The 20,028-nt window shown below is 48.5% G+C and overlaps 1 protein-coding gene across 1 annotated transcript; it reads left to right on the plus strand.

The window, feature by feature from the left end:
* The first annotated feature begins 1,111 nt into the window (after positions 1 to 1,111).
* On the plus strand, positions 1,112 to 2,887 carry LOC136543319 (ferredoxin-dependent glutamate synthase, chloroplastic-like). The gene is made up of 5 exons (XM_066535800.1): positions 1,112 to 1,235; positions 1,909 to 2,024; positions 2,104 to 2,301; positions 2,406 to 2,516; positions 2,780 to 2,887. Exons 2-5 carry the CDS (start codon positions 1,935 to 1,937, stop codon positions 2,885 to 2,887), a joined length of 507 nt encoding a protein of 168 aa, XP_066391897.1. The 5' UTR covers positions 1,112 to 1,235; positions 1,909 to 1,934.
* The last annotated feature ends 17,141 nt before the right edge of the window (positions 2,888 to 20,028 follow it).

Consider the following 20,028-nt stretch of genomic DNA (forward strand, 5'->3'; position numbering starts at 1 on the left):
GTTTCTCAGCCACAACCGCCGAACCACCCGGTGCCGAGGCCCTAGGCGCGCTTGCTTCCCCTGCCGCCCCCATGGCACCGAAGCGCCCGGCGGCGGCGGCCTCGGGGTCGGCATCCGAGACATCCAACGCGGAGGTGGACGCGGGCCACCACCAGCCGTCCTCCCCGTCCCCATCCAAGACGCCGCCGCCCAACCCTAACCCTAAGTCCGCCGCCGCTGGCCCCACCTCGGTGGCGGAGGACTTCACCACAGCCGGATCCGACTCCGAGGCCACCTACGACTTTGACGCGGACCACCGCCCCGCGTCCCGGAAGGCGGCGGCAGCGTCGTCGCCCTCGCGCAAGCCCAGGAGCCCCAGGCCACGCTCCCACTCCCACTCCCGCTCCCGCTCCCCGGACGCCTCCTCGTTCTCCGACGTCGCAGCCTCAGACGCCGACGCCGACGCCGACCCCGCCGCCAGAGACTGCGCTCAGGATCTCTGGCCTCTAGATCTCCTCCCCTTGCTCGACGACGGCCCAAATCTACCCATAGCCACAGCTCTGAAGGTGGAGCTTCATCTCCTAGGTGAGTGGCTGGCGGATCCTGTCTCCCTCTTCCTAACTCTCCCTCACCCTCACCCTCTCCCTCTCCCTCTCCCTCTCCCTCACAGATCGATCCTGGTGGGGCTTCTTCCGCAGAGGCAGCTATTGTGGAGCTCAGATCTGCTCAAAATTCTTTCAAAAATGGGTATCTCACTGCTCTCAAGGTCTGTCTATCTTTGCCATCCAGTTAACATAGTTATACTATCGATATTATGAAGTCTAAATTTCCACTACAATTGTTTAATCCGTACACATTGTTCAGACAACTATTGTGGAGCTCAGATCTTTGAAATTTATGGTCTTGGTCAAGAAGTTGTTGATCTTGCCTTCTGTGGAAGTGTATAAAAAATTGGAGGTCTCACACTTGATGAGGTAGTTAAAATCAAGTAGCAAATGGCACAAAAATTGTCTAGTATTCCTATCTGCCCTTTTTTCCACTTTAGCTCTTTTTTTTTTGTTCCGGCACACTGTTTAGAAGGCCTCTCCCCTCTCCTGTAGTTGATTTACGTCTTATATCTTTGTGACTTACTAACACTTCTAGCACTATCCTTGTAAAGCTGGGTAGAGAGACCTTATCATTCTGGGTGAAGGCATTCTCTGAAGATACTACGAAGAGGCTAGAAAACTTTGGATTTATCCAATCCAGACCTGGAGGTAGTGTCTATCCTATAACTCATGCTAAATTTTATGTTTTGGATGCATGTAACCTGGCGTTTTCTTACAGGACTACATTGTTTTATCATGATGTGGGTTTTTCATGATCTTATCTGGTTTTGGTGTGGTATTGTATGCTATAACACATACTGTTGCATCACTAGTTTGTGAATTGTGATATAAGTTTATTTCAGCTTTCCTAGAGATTTATCAATAAAGAAGTGTCTCCGTGCCTCATCCTGTCATGTAGCATGACAATTTTAAGCTGTACTCTAGCACATTTATTTTACTTGTGGAGATCTCTCTCCAGCAGTACTGCCTAGAATCAACTGCATAGCTACGCTTTTTTTAGTCTAGATTTAATGCCACCTTCTATCTTTCCCTCAAACATACTATCTTTTAGTCAGTACAGCATAGTACTTGTTAGACGACATGCCTTGGGCCTTGTGGCCCAGGTATAATCAGCCAGGCAATGTGCCTTGGACTCCAAGTCTGGCATGTATTGTAGATTGACTTGTATTTGGTAAGGGATATCGGAGGACGGCTCTGTTTCTATAAGCTGTACCTGTCCCTACCTATACATATACATGTACCATGTATCTCTCTAATCAATATATTAATTCTTGCCGTATACTCTGGTTTCAGTACTGAATTATGTTTTTCTTTTGAATAGGTGAATACCATGCGAATAATCCTGAGATGACCAAGCTGCTGCACAAAGCAATTCGTGAGAAAAGAGATAATGCGTACACTGTCTACCAACAACATCTTGCAAGCCGTCCTGTCAATGTAAGTAGTGATCCTTCAGGTTGCTAATTATTGAATTTTTTTTTGTTACCACGAAGCTCATAGTGTCTTTTTTCTGTAGGTTCTTCGAGATCTTCTTGAACTGAAAAGTGATCGTGCACCTATTCCTATTGGCAAAGTGGAGCCTGCAACCTCCATTGTTGAACGTTTTTGTACTGGTGGAATGTCCCTAGGAGCCATTTCAAGGGAGACACATGAAGCTATTGCAATTGCAATGAATAGAATAGGTGGAAAATCTAACTCAGGAGAAGGTGGTGAGGTGGGTCATATAAATTCCTTTACAACATAGCTGATTATCTCTGTCAGGCTTTTCAAGTGGAATCTGCAACACAGAATTGCTTATGGACTTGTCATTTTGCACAGGATCCAATCCGTTGGAATCCCCTCACAGATGTTGTAGATGGTTATTCTCCAACACTTCCTCATCTCAAAGGTCTTCAGAATGGTGACACAGCCACAAGTGCCATTAAGCAGGTGGATTATCATAGTTCATTTCTTTTCAAGCATTTCTTTTGATAAATTCTCTTAGTTACATGGACTAACTTGACTAATGGCTGTCCACTAAACCTGATTTTCCAGTATCATCAATCAAAGCAACTCATCATTCCATGTTCATGAAACTAGAACTGTATTTATGGTCCATGCACAGCCTTAACCTGTCTAAAATGAAGTGCGGTTGCTAGGAACCCAAGTTTTATCTGCTTGGAGCACTATTATTTATATTATCTAATTTGCAGATAGCTGATGCGATTGAGAATGAGAAGGAATTTTTCAAGGCATTTCAAATCTATAATGTCGAAAGAGCTGTCTGTGGTCGGGTAGCAGGTGTGTCTGGAGAAGAATAAGAGCTCATAGTATTATTTTTTCCTGATGTGTAGCCATTAGATCTAGTTGAGTACTTACTACATTCATTTTTAGTCTTCGCAAAGCATCTCAAAACTTGTCTCAGATTTGCTTATCAAGCCTGACCAATGCCCATCTTACATGTAGTTCAAACACAGATAAGTCATGATGGAGTTGTGCATGAGAAATATATGTTCTGGTCGAATTTGAATTATAAATTAAAATTTTTTTTTGTGAAAAAATGATTTGTAGGGGCGGTTGGTACTGTAGCCGCCCCTACAAATCGATTTGAAGGGGCGGCTGGTGTTCCCAGACCGCCCCTATAAATCGATTTGTAGGGGCGGCTACAGTACCAACCGCCCCTACAAATCGATTTGTAGGGGCGGCTGAAAACACCAGCCGCCCCTACAAATCGATTTGTAGGGGCAGTCTGGGAACTGCCCCTACAAATGCATGATTTGTAGAGACCCTTGCGTAGGGGCGGCTGGGCAAACCGTCCCTACAGAGCCTCTGGAGCCGCCCCTAAAAATCGTATTCTACGTAGTGGATTGAGGAGAAATTTGATTTGTAGGGGATTTAATCCCCCTCAATCCCCTTGGTTTTGAGAGAAAACGAACATGACCTCAAGAGGTTCAGCTCCTTACCCTCCCTGTATAGCTGGTGTTAAAGTTACGAGGTTGCACCACTTGCGATTGAGCTTACATATATATTTCTAGGTTTGTTACAACAGTATATATCTCCAAGATATTCGAGATGATATTTATCTATGTTTTGCATGTCAAGTTTGTGAAGATACCCTGGTTAGTACCTGAAATCTATCCATTCGGCTCGTCCCATGCTATGTTCAAGGATCTGGATATACACATAGTGGTGATACTCAGGGCTCAAGTCATCCACACTCATCTTGTTCTAAACAGATCTTTGGTGGTTTGAACATATCTATAGTTAACTATAACATTTTTTCTTCTACAAGTTCATTGTTGTTGTATATAATTTGCATAAGTAACATTTGATAATTACTTTGCATCACCTTTAAAAAAACAATAATCTTATTGTATGTATATACTCGTGTCAACAATATATGATAAATATGACCCGCTCCATGGATGTAGGGGGGGCATTCAAACCACCAACGATCATGCACAAAAAAATACATACACAACAACAACCAAATAAATGTCTATGTTACAATCACTACTACAAATATCCACATCTATGACGAATAGCTTTCATCACTAAAGGAGCCAAATTCGTTATAATTTTAGCTCTATGATGAATTTATGACGAAAAAGGGTTCGTCACAGAAATCGCGTCACATTTGAACTTTTATGATGGTTTTCGCAAATCGTCATAGAAGTAACTTGATCTGTGACGAAAAACAGAACATCATAGAACTGTTTTGGCATGCGTAGCAGGGGGGCTGCCATGCTGGTGGGTGCTTCCGTTGGAGATGCTTTCCACGTGTACATGATATAGCCGGTTGCATTGGAGATGGTTCGGGTACGTGTCACCTTCTTATTGCACAACGTGGCCATCTCTGGTTCTTGCACGTTTTAGGTTCTTACTGACCCATGTGTCGGTTCCCTATTGTTCCACATGTCAGTTTTCTACTGGCACACGTGTCACTTCTTCATTGGACCACGTGTCGTATTATTATTGGTCCACGTGTCCGTTTCTTATTTGACCACGCGTCATGATGTTGTCCGTCCACGTGTCATATTTTTATACGTTCACGTGGCTTGATGATTTCCTTCCACGTGTCGTGCCCTCGCCAATTCACATGTCATGCACTGGTTGGTCCACGTGTCACATTTTTATTTGATCACGTGGCCCGTCCTGGTTCTACCGCGTGCACGACTAATTACATTAGAAAAGTAATTTGAGATCATCACTACTACACAGATTGACAACATAATTATTCATGCTGGCAATCAAATACCAACAATTAACATTTCACATATCAGCAGCAAGCCACTGACAGAGTATCACCACAACAAACCATCACATGAGTCCACACAACAGACCACAAATGTTCACCGCATCAAGTCGTAGGAGTTGAAGACTGAAAGTTAATTACTAGGAGAGCTTAAGCGCATGACTTGCTCAAAGAGCCTATTGTACTCCTCCTGTTGCCGTTTCTTGAATTCCTCAAACTCCTTTTCAGACTCTTCTGTCTTCCTCTTCAGTTCATCCACTAGTTTGACGAGGGCAGCGGTACTTTCCTGTTCACCAGCAAGCTACTCTAGAAGTGTCATCTCCGCTGATGTCTCTGCTCTGCTGGAGTTTCTTAGGATACCAGCATTCTTCAAAAAAGATTTTTCCTGCTTGCCTAGGAGGGGGGCTTGCCCTAGGAGAGGCATAGGACCTTGGAAACAACATCAGTACTAGTCATTGGTTGCTGCCCATTAGCAACAAGTTCTGCTTGCATAGCTTCCATAGCTTTCTGCGAAATTCAATCAGTAAAATATTATGTTATAGATAGTGGAAGAGGACTTCAATTGAAAACCCAAGAGATTAATTCATAACAAGTAATGCATAGGACTTCCTCAGCCTACTGCTGATAAAGATTACATAGGCACAATGCATAGGTCTTTTGCAGACTACTACCGATAGAGATTACATAAGCACAATGTATATGTACCATATTGATTGGTGTAAAATTACAACTACAAAATGAAATGATGTTGCCACATTAGGCTCCTACTGCGTTTCCTTCTTTTATGGCAATGGGTTCAGTAGATTTCAAGGAAAGCAAATGAAGATACTTACAACTGCTACTCTTGCAGCATTGCTTAGGCCCTTTTTGTACAGGTATGGAAGTCATTGAAGACTTCCACAACATTAACATCTTCATCAGGTTGACCATGTTGTTCAAGTCCTAAATCATCATGTTGTTTATCAAGTCCTTGATCGTGTTCTGTGGCCTTCCTCTTGTTATCCTTCTGTTCACATTGCACATGAGTTTCTATTTATATTTATACAAAGGCAAGAGTAACAATAAAACACAACCATCACTTACAAATATTTGTAGTTGGACAACATAGGAGCTAGATCCTGTAGATTGGTGGTACTTCACTTTTGCATGGTTTTGCTTGTTCGTCTTAGATGCTTCCTATAGCTTCATTTGTGTTAGACTGCAGCACAAGTAGACCATAGCAAGACTAGATAGGAAATCGATGGGTTCACACACACCTTGTTCTTAGCACTAGACCAAGTCAGCTAGATGTTCTTTATAACTTCTGGATTTCACAACTACATCATCGATGTAAATTTCAACTATTCTGCCAATCAACTTATGAAAGATATAATTCATGGCTCGCTGATAAGTTGCATCAGCATTCTTCAGGCCAAAAGTCATGACTACCCATTCATATAGACCAATAGCTCCAGGGCATCTAAAAGCAGTCTTAGGAACATATTCCTCAGCCATGAAAATTTGATTATAGCCCGCATTGGCATCCATAAAACTGATAACTTTATGCCCTGAAGTTGCATCTACAAGAGGTCAGCTATCGGTATTGGATAACCATCCATTGGTGTAGCTTTATTCAAATCTCTAAAGTTGATGCAAACCCTTAGTTTTCCATTCTTCTTGAGCACAGGGACTATATTCAAAATCCACTCCGCATACCGACACTGTCGAATAAACTTAGCCACATACAACCTTGTAATTTCCTTCTTAATATCTTCAAGTAATTCAGGTTTAAATCTCCTCGGGGTCTATTTAAATGGATGATATCCATCTTTAATAGGCAGCCGATGTTCTACAATCGATTAGCTAAGATCTGGCATTTCATAATATTCCCAAGCAAAATACTCTTGATACTCCTTCAAAAGATTTATTAATTCTTGTTTATACTTAGGATTCAATTTAGCACTTACATACGTCGTCCTAGGCCTATCGCTAGGTCCAATATCAACCTCCTCTAGCAAATCGGCCGACATAAACCCCTGCCCTAATTACCCCTCTGTATCATCAATTGGGGAATCCATTAAGACACATCTTCAGAGCCGACTGCTTGGATCAACTGTTGACATTCATCATTGACTTCGATGATGCCTCTTTTTACAATTTTGCTACAGAGGCATTTGTGTTTCCTCTGCTCATATTCTGAGGGAGCTTTGAGTTCTCCAGTTTGAGCGAATACCATATTAATATCAGCTGTTGGCTTGCCCTTATCAGCTGTTTGTTTGATGTGCCAAGCCTGAGGTCCATTGGATTTCTGAGCTTCTAATTCTCTATTCCTTAAGCGCTGAACTCTTCTTTTCTGACTCCTTGTCAGATCTCCTGGACACCATTGTCCCTCCTGCCAAACATACTCTTTTTTTTCTTTATCACAACCGACCTAATTCTGATCATACTCATGCTTGCCCAGCCGATTGTGAATTCCTTCATTTTTTATCCACCGATCCTTGTTATCATGTTGATGACTTAAATGCTCATGGATAGACCGGTGGTTGGTTTGAGATCACCTAAACTCTGAATACGGATTACTGCACTCGGGTCAGTTATGTCTTGTTGGCAATTTTAAACCTTCATTCTAACAGTGCCAGAAGAAAGGACAGTTCCAGTGTAATTCAGCAGCTTGCTCGCTTTCATACCTTTCTTCTTCGCACTAGCGCTCGTATTCCTCTTCTTCAACCCGACGCTGGTAGTCTTTTGTCCTTTTGACGCTGCCACTTGTTCAACAGAATCCTAGAGGTCACACGAGGACATATAGCACCAGCTCCAGAGGTCTCACCTTGCTCATATCGGCTCTTTTGTTAATCTGCTGCTTAGCCTTCATGCACTCATTAGCCGACATCTAAACCTTAGGGTCGACTGACCCATATTCTTTAGTCTTAGTTGATGTCAACACTTCCGTCTTTTCTTAAGCCAACTAGAACTCTACCATATGGACCCCTGGAAAAGGATGTCCATCTATGTCCATTGTTGGTTTCTTGGTTGGTTCAAACTTGATTTTCCCTTGTTCGATGGCCTTCTGAATATGTAGGCGGAAGATTCTGCACTCATTAGTATTATGATTAATAGCATTGTAGAACTTGTAGTATTTCTTCCCTTTATGTTCTCCAGCCGAAGGAATCACATGATTTGTAGGTAACCTCAATTGCTTCTTTTCCAGCAGCAAATCAAAGATTTTATCGGCCTCTCTGATGTCAAAGTCATAGGCACTTTCTATTTATTTTACCTAGGGACAAGATACAGGAGCCTTGGCCCATGTCCACTCGGCGGCTGCAACCTCTGGACCATCTTCATCAGAGTTTGCATCGTATGGATCAAACATAGTAGCAGTACACTTCAAACACTTCTCTTTGTGCCTGGTCCAATGTTGGCTCTTAAAAGCAAACACCCTTTGAATTAGGTGGGCCAAACTCTCAAACTCTTGGCCATCAAATTTCTCTCTGAGCATTAGGGACATCCCTTGAAGGGCGAATTTAGCCAATTGGCCATCAGACAGATTTAATGAGTAGCAACAACTCCTTACTTCTCCAAATCTTTGAATGAACTCAGAGCCTGACTCATTATTCCTCTGCCTCATGTTTGTCAAATCTGTGATCTTCTTCTCTCCTATCCCATTGTAAAAGTATGCATGGAACTTGTTCTCCAGATCGGCCCATCTAGTAATTAAATTTGGTTCAAGTGATGAAAACCAACTGAAGGCCGGTCCGGATAGGGACAAGGGGAAGAAACGAACTTTATGTGCGTCCTCAACAGATGCTTCTCCAAGCTAGATGAGATAACGGCTAATATGCTCCATGGTTGATATCTCATCTATCCTGGTGAATTTGGAGAAATCGGGGACTCTGTAATGTGAAGGGCGCTGCACAATATCATATCAGGCCGAATATGGACGCTGGTAAGAGCCAACCTGATTCTTAGGCTTCAAACCAAACTGGTTCAACATCATGGCTATTATCTTGTTGACCAACTCATTAGCGTTCATGCCAGCAACTTATTGCCTCGGCTATCCTTGAATCTGAGCCTGAGAGCCTTATACTTGAAGATGTTGATCCTGAGCCTGAGGTTGTTGCACTTGAACATGAGATTGCTGTCCCTAGGCCTGAAGCTGCTAAAGTTGTTGTGTATTATAACCATAACAATTTTGGTACTTAGGATGTGGTAAAAGCTCATATGTTCTGGCATAAAAAAACAAATGATATCCCTCCGGGTAGTCGATTTGAGCATTGTGAGTTGCATACCCCTGTAAACGACTATTGTAATAATTTGGATCAACATTCTTGATGATCCTTTGCATTGATGGAGCAATTTTATAGGCCGACTGAGGCGTTTGATAGGAAGTGCTGAATCTCCCTAGAGCCAGCCGTTGCACAACCTGCTGAGTAACTGGTGAGGTTGGTTGCTGGACTGCATACGTCTGGGTCTGTCTAGTAGGAAGCTGAGTCATCTATGTGACAGGGGCATTCGGTGATTGCTGTGATGGTGGTTGCCCCCTGTCATTTGAGCTTGCCCCTGTGGTTTGCAGGGCTTGTCCTTGCCCCCTGCTGTTGGCTGAGCTTGAGGGTCTTGAGCTTGTTCTCCTTGCATTGGTGCCTGCTGAAGGCTGCTGACTAGAACTAGGCACACTGCTCCTCACAGCTGAAGGATCATAGCCACTGAATATGATGGTCCTACCTGATCAACTGGCGCTCCATAGAAGACTTCTTTCATGACATTGCCAATTGTATTGGCCAACACATGATTATGATTTGTAAAAGACTCATGAACGGTCTTGTGGACCATCTGAGCAGCAATTTTGCCTCTAGCTTCCTCATTTGGATCTCTCTGTTCATGTAGGAGAACTCTTAGCAATGGAATCTTCCAAATGACTGAATCACATGTCCTACTATAAGACAATAGACACTTCTCTCGGAACTCCTCCACTGCATTGTCGATGAGCGTTCTCTGATCTTCTGACAGCTCCTCAAAATTAACCTTGAGGATGGCATCGTTGTCCATGTTGACGATTGTGGTCACACCGGACATGCCAAAGGATGTGTCGATGGTGAAAATTGATGGGCCATCGGGACACACAGCAAGTCGGGAGAAGCCGCGTGGAGCAGATCTCGACCTCTCCCCGAGCTTAGGGAAACACTAGGACCGAAAGGTCGTGACCTGAGGCGTGCCAGTCAATTTGACCCTATAATTGACAAGGAGGAAAGATTGATCAGTAATTTAAGGTGGAACATGCCGGTGTTACTTCAGATAATTCCAAATGTGCGGCTAAGTAGCCGATGAAATAGGGCTATCGACTAAAGAGTCGAAATCCAACATGTTCATGATGCAAAGCAAAAAAAAAGCATGTCGGCAATTATTAGATATTTAAGTGTATAGATCTTAACCAACTAATGATCATGAGAGCATGTAAAGGTGTGATGGATAATCATGAAGGCATCTATATTATTTGAGAAACATACTAGCTTCTGACCAAGATAAGAACAAATACATACATATGAGTAGCCAGTATATCCTCAATAAGTAGGTTATCGGCTAAAATAGCCGATCCCAGCGGAAGTAAGCTCATAACATGCAAACACTCAACCATTAAACATGGACAGATCCATAAACCTATCTGTCGAGGACCGAATACTGGGATACCCAAAGAGGAGGAGCTAATAACCATCAAACGTTGATGGTTCCGAACAGACAAGAACGCAACTACACTTCTTGCCAATGACCCAAGGTTGGCTCTACCTCACCCAACCCCTGAGGGCTGGCTCTACCTCGCCCGACGTCCAAGGGCTGGCTCTACCTCGCCCAACCCTCGAGGGCTGGACTCTGCCTCACCCGATACCTGGGGGTAGACTCCATCGCGCCCGATGACTCAGGGCTGGCTCCACCTCACCCAACGTCTAAGGGTAGGCTCTACCTCGCCCGACATCCGAGGGCTGGCTCCGCCTTGCCCGACGTCCGAGGGCTAGCTCCGTCTCGCTCGACGTCCAGGGGCAAACTCCGCCTTGCCTGACGTCCTAGGGCAAACTCTGCCTTGCCCGACGTCTGGGGGCAGACTCCGCCTCGCCCAACGTCTAAGGGCAGACTCTGCCTCACCTGATGTTTGAGGACAGACTCCACCTCGCCCGACATCTATGCGCTACTCCTTCAAAACTACACGTGTAGATAAGGCGGGGCACTCAAGTCAACCGCAATACCAAGGACCATGCCCTACACACCTATAGGAAAGTACCATCAGGATATGACCAAACGGGCGCTTTAAGCCCTTTGAGGCATGTCAGAGCCCAAACAGTGTTATGGGCGCCGACATTTGTCCTATAGTGTTATGGGCGCCGGCATTTTCCCTCAGACACAAATCCTAACGGAAACATATGACAACCACTATGGTCTTTGAGGAAACTCATGTCATCTACAGTAATGAACATGGGGCCTCTACACCGTCTGCTCCCCGTAGGGTTGTGACTTGGCACCCTGGTGTGTCGCGCCACCCGCCAGGGCGGGATGGGACGTGACCACTTGCTGAACGAAGCCAGAGCACAGCCCTATCAGGATCACCGAACATGTTATCCCAGGCACCGTCTGCCATGTCAGCAGGGCAGGCTCAAAGGAAAAGGAAGACCCGGCACCTTCGAAGGACCTTCTTTGCCTCTGGTTTTCTTCTTTCTCCCATCTATAATCCTTGCTCCCCCTTGATCTATAAAAGGGAGGGTAGGGCACCCCACTAAGGGGATGGATCAATTCAATACACCACGCATCACATAACACACAGCTGAGTAGCATCCAAGCTCTCAGTGCCCTTTCCACCTTCCCATTAGAGACTTGGGACCTGTCCCTCTCTCGACCATTTGTACCCCCTACTATGAACCTTTCAGTGCTAATAACACAAGCAGCCACCGCAAACTGGACATATGGACATTCTGCCTGAACCAGTATAAACCTTGTGTCTTTTAGCACCCTACCCAGGCCCAACGCGCAATAAATACAAATTTACTAGTTGGTATTTACTCGAAACACCGATAGTTGGCGTGCCAGGTAGGGGAACTTTGCATGTTTCGACATGAACACCAGGCCTCGGATGGCTAATAACAACGATAGCTGGGTCCCGGGTGCGCACGTGCACTTCGGGGACCTAAACTTCATTGCCACAGTGGAAGGAGAGTTGGCGCAGGCTCCTACCACCGCCCAGCCTCTCCGCTCCACCGGTCTCAACGCAATTGCCGAGGTGTTGGAGGAACTACAGCTGCACGCACTAGAGGTTCGCACCACCCCTCAACTTCGACTACGGGAAGCTAGAGCGCCAGCTCCATGCCTTCCTGGGACCCCGACCATCTCGGGAGGACCTGTGCCACCTCACATTTTCACTCACCAACATCATGATGTGTCTTGCCAGAGGAGAGTTGCTCTCTCTAGAATACCTTGTCGAGAGCACAATGACCGCGCTCCCGTGCGGGTCTCGCAGCGCGGTTCCGGTGCATGAGCGTCTTGGCCCTCACCGCGACGCATGCGATGTTCTCAACACCTATAGGCATGCCTGCGGCGAGGCAAGGGAGGAGGCCAGCCGTGGCTACCACCCATGTCATGGCGGATGCTACGACAGCGGCGAGGACCGAAGCCCCAGCCCCGGCTTCCTAAGACCTCGGGCCTTTGGCCAATGCGTCCTCAAAGGCAGGGCAAAGCGGGACAAGGACGCCGGTAAGGGTGCCTCCAACTGTCCCAACAAGAAGAACAAACAGTGGTGCAAGGGCTCGTTCGTGGTTAACACTGATCGCAAGGGGGGGCGGAAGCCTGCGGAGGGTACCCCGGGCCACTTCGAGAGGCTGCTTGAAGGGTCATGCCTAAACCATGCTTTCCCCGTCAAGCACCTATACAAAGACTACATCTTTGTGAAGCGGTTCTTATCCGGAGGCTCCGGCAAGGGGTAGTAGAGGATGGAGCCCAGCTAGATGAAGCGTGCGACATCACCCTCCTTCGCTCGGCCAAGTACACAAGGACCGCCACAAGCTTCTCCCTGCCATAGGGGGGACCGTATGTCATCTCAGAGATGCTCCGGCCAGGCACCTACAAGCTCAAGACCATCAACGGTGAAGTCTTCATCAATGCCTGGAACATCAAGCAGCTACGTTGCTTTTACCCATAATAAATGCACACTTTCTCTTATTAGTTTTGTTATCAAACTCCTTGATCTTTCGTGACATCCAACCCTAGCAACAGTAAAGGGTCGGGCCTCACTCGAGGGCTGAAATGAGCATATCCATCCGGCAAACATTCTTTGTGCCTGCCCCCTTTTTCACGTTAAGACCTAGGAGCTAGGTTTACAGGAACAAGCTCTAAGTATAACTGGTTGGACTGTGGGATACTTATGCCCAATGGCTATGGTGTCTTTGCTCACTAGCATGATCAGAATTGGCTCGCCCGCACTCTGAGCTTTTACGACCTTAACGACGGAAAGGGTCGGAATGCACTAACTCTTTATGCAAAAAGGGGAGAAGAGCTAAGAGACCATTTGCTACACGGAAATTCAAGAGCTTGTCCATTTGTTACAAGTTTTCTCCGCTTGGCTTATCTGCCTAACTAAAATCTTGCGCAGGATGTCCTCATCCTTTATCTCCGTAGGAAAGTCTCGCCTGGGCAGGAAAGTCTTGCCTGGGCAGGTAACACAAGTCGACCGGATGGCTCAGCCATGGCCAAGGAATGGGTAGGGAGCAGATAGGATCCCACCCATATCCGATGGAGGCTACACACCCTTCTTTATGGTCTACGGTTCTGAGGCCATCCTCTGAACCGACCTTGGCTATGGAGCGCCAAGGATCAAGGCATATGACGAACAGGGAGCTGAGGCGACCCTTGAGAACGCCATGGACCAGCTAGATGAAGCACGCGATGTCACCCTCCTTCGCTCGGCCAAGTACCAGCAGGTGTTACGACGGTACCATAGCCAACGAGTGTGGGGATGGGCCTTTAATGTCGGGGACCTGGTCCTCCGCCTCGTCCAGAGCAACAAGGATCGCCACAAGATCTTCCTGCCATGGGAGGGACCATATGTGGTTGCGGAGGTGTTTTGTCCAGGTGCCTACAAGCTCAAAACCATCGATGACGAGATCTTCACCAATGCCTGGAACATCGAGCAGCTATGTCGCTTTTACCCCTAAAAACGCATAGTTTCTCTTATCAGTTTTGTTATCGAAATCCCCGATCTTTCGTGACATCCGACCCCTACAAACGGCAAAGGGTCAGACCTCACTCGGGGGCTGATGTGAGCTCATTTATCCAACAAACATTCTCTATGCATGCCCTCCTTTTTCATGTTAATTCCTAGGAGCTTGATTTATGGGAACAATTCCTGAGTATGACTGATAGGACTGCGGGAAACCCACGCCCTGATGGCTATGGTCTCTTTGCTCACCAGCGTGATCAGAATTGGCTCGCCCACACTCCGAGCTTTTGCGACCTTAACCACGGAAAGGGTCGGGATGCGCTAAACCTTTTTTACACAAAAAAGGGGATAAGAAATAAGAAGCTGTTTGATGTAACGAAATTTGAAAGCTTGTCCATTTGTTACAAGTTTTGCCGCCTGGCTTCCCTGCTTAACTAAATTCTTGCGCGGGATGTCCGTATCCTTTGTATCCGTAGGAAATTCTTGTTTCAGCAGGTAGCCCGAATCGACCGAACAACACGACCATTGCCAGGAAACGGATGGGACAAGCTTCCCCTTACAAAGTGATTTCATCATGAAAAGGGACTAATGTATTTATGAATACAAAAAACTATTCACATGGGGGCTCCCCCACAACTTCAATGGTTACATTTGCTGACCACTTCTACTCTAAATACTACTATGGCCGCACGGCGGCATCGGCCAGTTCGTCTACTGTAGCCGCCGCGCCACGCTATCCATCAGCAACGTCCTACCGCTCCGTGGGATCGTTGAGGGTGCCGTCGTCTGCAATGTCGAGCACCACGTCGGTGACCATGGTGTCTTCGCCAGGGCATCTAGGGACTACGCCATCGTGATCAGCCACAACCCTGACAACAGCACCTCAAGACGAGGTAGCTCCTGGACAGGGACGCTGCCGGTCGAAGTATGGCCGCCATGGCTGGTGGATGTCTCTGACATCTCATCAAACTTCATGAACTGGCCGACCTGAGTGGCTACAAGGCTGAAACCCCCCATCGGCGCATTCCTGGGTGGCTTCCCCACCAACAAGGCTTGCCCAGAGAAGATTCGCCGAAAGAAGTCTACGTACGGCTCCATCCCAATGAAGGCCTCACGGACGTTGACAAAGTCGGCGATGTGCAGCACCCTCTAGTGCGCCTCCTCCTTCAGTGGAAGGGCCCCTTCTCGGCGAAGGCGGCTAGCACCATCTCATCTATGTTGGATGACCTCTAGCTCAACATCACGCTCTGGATTCACGAATGGATCTATGAGTTCTCCTCTCCCTCGCTTTACCCTCTCTCACTTAGGAACCGCCACGATGCACGAATGCACTCGGTGAGAAGGAAGAAGGAGGAGAGGCAGCAGCTCAAGAATAGGCGGAGGAACAGGACGAGAACCCTCTCTCTTCCCCTATTTAAGGAGGAGATGCAGTAGTTGGAGAAAGGCGAAGGATTGGGGTGAAAAAACCTCTCCCTTTCCCTATTCAATGCGGATGGGAATTCGATGGGACGCCTGACCGACGGGACGTGCCCTGCTCGACGAGATGGCACCTGGTCAAATAGGGCATGGCATGGGCATGGCCCACCACTACCGCACGCTGGGCGTGAGAAACAAGGCGCAGCCGCATGCATGCGGCTCTCCACCTTCCTAGGCAGGACCTAGAAGGGCCCAACGACGGAACCTCCATCAAGGGGAGACCAACGGGCCTCCTGAGTTGATTGGACGACCCAGGCGAACGCTGAGTGACAGGGTCGAGGAACCAAATGGCCGCCGAAAGATAAGCACCCTTATTTACTTACTTTACTATCAATTTTACTACCGAGCCTCCGACCCCAGCAACGGTAGGGGCGCGGACATAGCTCGGGGGCTACCAAGAGTGTCTACTCATTTAGACATTCTCTTCGCCTGACCCCTCCTTACGTTTAAAAACCAGAGGCATGGTGTGTGGGTGTAAACTTTGAGTAAAACTGGTCGAACCGCTGCACCCTATGCTCTAGCGGCCATGGCATTTTTGTTCACTAGCGTGATCGAATTCTTTGTCCCCACACCCCAAGCTTTAGCATCCACCTTCTCAAGAATGGTTCAGAGGGGTCTACCTATGGAATCTTCTTCAAGGAGAAGCTGTCAGGTCGCCCAAGTTGATCGAACGGCTCGAATCGCTACCGAGAGACAGAAACGAAAAATTGCGATGCTCATGCAGGTTACACTGGCCCCATCGCAAACACTAGACCCGAACCCCGCATGGACATGTCCGGTAAGAGCTCCCCGTCACTCATGCCACCAAGGTAACATCACCGACCCTCGCCTTCGTTTACATTATATCATACATTAATCCCATATATCCAAGTGTTGCATATGCAATTGCTGCATCTCAACGCTTCGTGTCGTGTCACGAAGCGGTAGTCACCTCATTCGATATGAGTGGCAACTGACCGGTGTTCAAAGGTTGGCCCACGAAGGGCTTGAGGCCGCCTCATGTCAAATAGAGCCAAGGAAAAACTGAGATGAGCCCCAGTGGCCTTGCCCGACCCCGCTCAGAAGCGGACAGGGACATCTCGACCTTTCTCGTTCGATTCTAACCTTGAGCTAAGCCCACAGAATCTCCGTTGAGGAGAGGCCGATGGGCCACCCGAGCCTATCAAATGGCTTGGGCATCTACCGGGAGGCGGGTTAAGAAGTAGTGGAATGCCAGATGAGGGCTCTACCGACCCTATCAGCGGATGACGGACCCGGATTTCACTCGAATGTGCCTGTTAGCGAGCTCATTGAGTGCAACACTCGAGCCGTCGAGGCAAGTGTCGTTAGCTCAACCCCTCCGGTTGCGCAAACCAAGGATGGGGTGATGCATGAAACATGGCCGACCCCTATCAGACCCCAAGGGGCTTGGGGGCTTGAGCCACCCAATCCTAGATTGAGAGACCGAGGTTCGAAGGCCGACCCGCGAAGGGCCCGAGGCTGCCTCACATCGAACAAGAGCCAGGGGAGAAAACATAGATGAGCCTTAGTGGCCTTCGCCCAACCCGCATAGAGGTGAATAGGGTCATCTCAACCTTCTTGTTTGATCCAGCCTTTAGCCGAGCCCATAGAATTCCCATTGAGAGGGAATCTGTTGGAAGATGGGTTAAGGAGCAACGGAATGCCACCCGAGGGCTTTGCCGACCCTATCACAAGCGATGGGACTAGATTCCATTCGAACATCCCTATTAGCGAGCCCATCAAGCGTGTCACTCGAGCCATCGAGGCAAGTGACGTCGCCTCATCCCCTTCGGTTGTGAAAACCGCGGACGGGGCAACGGTCACAAAAATGAGTTGACCCTTGACCAAATCCCCGCCACACACGGGGGCTCAAGGAAAGTTGGACTTACAAAGAGACCAAGCGCACGGTCATAGAATGATAGCTAAAATCCTAAGGAAGGGGTACGTGCGAGTACAAAAGTAGTTTCGCTATCCTCTCTTCGGTCTTTAGTGACATTCGACCCCGGCAACCGCAAGGGTTTGGATCTCACTCGGGGCTAATAAAGGTATAAATACCTCCTTTTTTTGAAACAGTCGCTGCGTCGGACCTCTTCCTCAAGTTAAAGTTAGTGGCAAGGTTTGTGGGAATGAATAGCCGAGCATGCCTAGTCAGGCTGCAAAAAACCCACGCCCCGACGACTACGGAAACTTTGCTCACCAACATAATCAAAGTTTCCCTCTTACACACCTTGGGCCCTACGGTCTTAACAAATGGAAGGGTCGGATTGCATGAGCCCCTTTTTCAAATGCAAAAAGGGAGGAAAGCAAGTTCAATCGAACAAGACGAAACTACAAATTGGTTTTTAAGATACAAAAGTGTCGACACTTGTCCATAGATTAAAGATAATATCCATCAAACCCATTCGACTAACTACCCCCTCCGGGGGAGAACCATATCTTCAACTTTGCTCACCAGGGTTTCCGCAAGAGGAGTCACCGCTGCTTCTATTTCATCTAGTTTGGAGGCTTCGTAGCCAAGCGCGAAATCGAGGCTCATAGCCTCCAAGTCGATGCTTTCATCATAATGCGAGTGGGCGATGGTGAAGGCTTGGGTGGTCCCTGAGCAAAGAGCTTCCTCCTCTAGCTGGCGCACCCGTGCCGTGATATCTATGGCATGGGCCACAAGCAAGCTGGTCCCCTCTGCCTGCACCACCTACAGGTCGTCGCAGACTACGCTAAGGGCAACCTTCAGGACATCGAGCTCGTCGCTCTTCGCCTAAAGAAGACTCCTCACCTCGGTGAGATCCATGACCAGTCCGGTAGTGGTGCCCTCGGCCTCCAACTTCTAGGCTTTCATGGTTCCAAGCTCAGCCTAGAGGGAGTTGATCCTCTGCTGCACCTGGTCGCGCTCTCGGATGGCCTGGTTGCGCTCCCCACAGGCCACGCCACGCTCCGAGTGGAGCCTCTCTGTAGTATGGCGTAGCTCGTCTCGCTCCTTGCGCAGCCAGGCGACCGCCTTGGCATCCAGTTTTGCCCTCTGCTATAGGGCCGCGGACCTCTCCTCGGCTCCTAGCCTGAGATCCCGCTCCTTCTTGGCCTTGGCCAGGAGGTCGATGATCCGCTAGTGGGTCTCGGGATCCTGCTGGAGCAGCTCGTCTTGCTCCTTCTGCACTCTGGCAGCCTCCTCCTCATCCTGTCGCACCCTCTCCGATAGTTCCTCAAAAGACTTCTCAGCGTCCTTCGTGTCCCGGCGGGCCTCCGCCTCTCGCCGTCGAAGATTGTCCGCCTCCACGGCAAGGGGAGTCAACTCGGCCACCCTCTGTTGGAGCTAGGCGGTCGCATCCTTATGCAGCCGTGCCTCATTGATGAGGCAGTCCCAGTCCTCCTTATGCTCATGAAGGAACTAGGATTTCTCCCGGCTGTGAGCAATAAGAGACTGAAAAAAGATGGTGGTCAGAAAACAAAAATAGATGAAGAAAGAAGAGAGCAAGAGGCAAGACTAAGTGAATACCTAGCCAGTGGGAACGATAATGTCTTGTAGGGCGCCCCTAGCCTAGTTCAGAGCTTCCAGGACAGCCATGATCCCCTCATTGAGACTCTCCCGCTCCATGCCCTCGGCGGCATCATCGAGGGTGAAGAGTTTCGATGACGGGTCCTGCAGACTCACCCACTAGAGCAAGGGCTCATCCTATGTGGGCCGAGGGTGGCCCTTCCATGTCAGGACCAGGGACTACTCCTTACCAGTCTCCTCGGCAACCGCCGCGGTGTTTGGGGTCCCTCGGCCATGACCCCCTTCGTCCTACCCACGACAGGCGTCGTCTCTAGGGCCACGGTAGCACGGGACGCGCCGCTGCCTCGGGCACCGCCACCACAGCTTCTGGCTGCAACCCATCCATCATAGCCACTACCACCTCTGCCTCCATCAGTGGGACCTCGTCCGGCTTCGCCACGCCTGCCGTGGTCGACACAACGAGTGCGGCCGATAGCTCCACCCACTCCAACGTCGGCAGCAAAATCGCTTCCGTCGCCAGTTGCTCGGCGACCTCCATGGGTGCTTCCTCAGCCTCACCGACTGCTTGACCCGCCAAGGGCACAGGCACCACCACGGGCAGTGCCTGACCGGCCAATGAGGTTGTGACGCTGGCTCCGCTCTCGCCTGAAATGGGAGCAACGTCAGGCGATGGCCCCCACCTTGCCTGAATAGCGACGCTCTTCTTGGGTGCCAGCGCTAAAGAAGTGCCCCGTCTGACCCATCTCCCGATGCTGCAGAAGAAACAAAAGGTGTGAGTCACGATGACAACAGGCAAAAATAGAGAAAACAGAGAAGCTAGTGACTTATGTTGGCGCTGTTGGGTGGTGGAGATGTTTGGGGGACGAACCCCCAGGCCTATGCTCCATCTCATCGGGCGGGATAGTTTTGAGCCTACCCCTTGCTCCTGAGCAGAGGGGCCTACCTCCCTTGCATCTGGGGGTGCGACAGCAGAGCCGCCCCCCTCCACCAACACATCGGGCGCGACGACAGATCTGCCCACCCCTAATAGCTCTTGAGGTGCGGCTATGGGGCCACCCCCTATGCCGGCACC

This window comes from Miscanthus floridulus, chromosome 3, assembly GCF_019320115.1.
Source record: "Miscanthus floridulus cultivar M001 chromosome 3, ASM1932011v1, whole genome shotgun sequence".
NCBI lineage: Eukaryota > Viridiplantae > Streptophyta > Magnoliopsida > Poales > Poaceae > Miscanthus > Miscanthus floridulus.

Coding starts and splice junctions, on each gene's coding strand:
- LOC136543319 (XM_066535800.1), top strand. CDS start 1,935: ATGACCAAGCTGCTGCACAAAGCAATTCGTGAGAAAAGAGATAATGCG. Junction 2,302..2,405: donor ACTCAGGAGAAGGTGGTGAG/GTGGGTCATATA, acceptor CATTTTGCACAG/GATCCAATCCGTTGGAATCC. Junction 2,517..2,779: donor CCACAAGTGCCATTAAGCAG/GTGGATTATCAT, acceptor TCTAATTTGCAG/ATAGCTGATGCGATTGAGAA.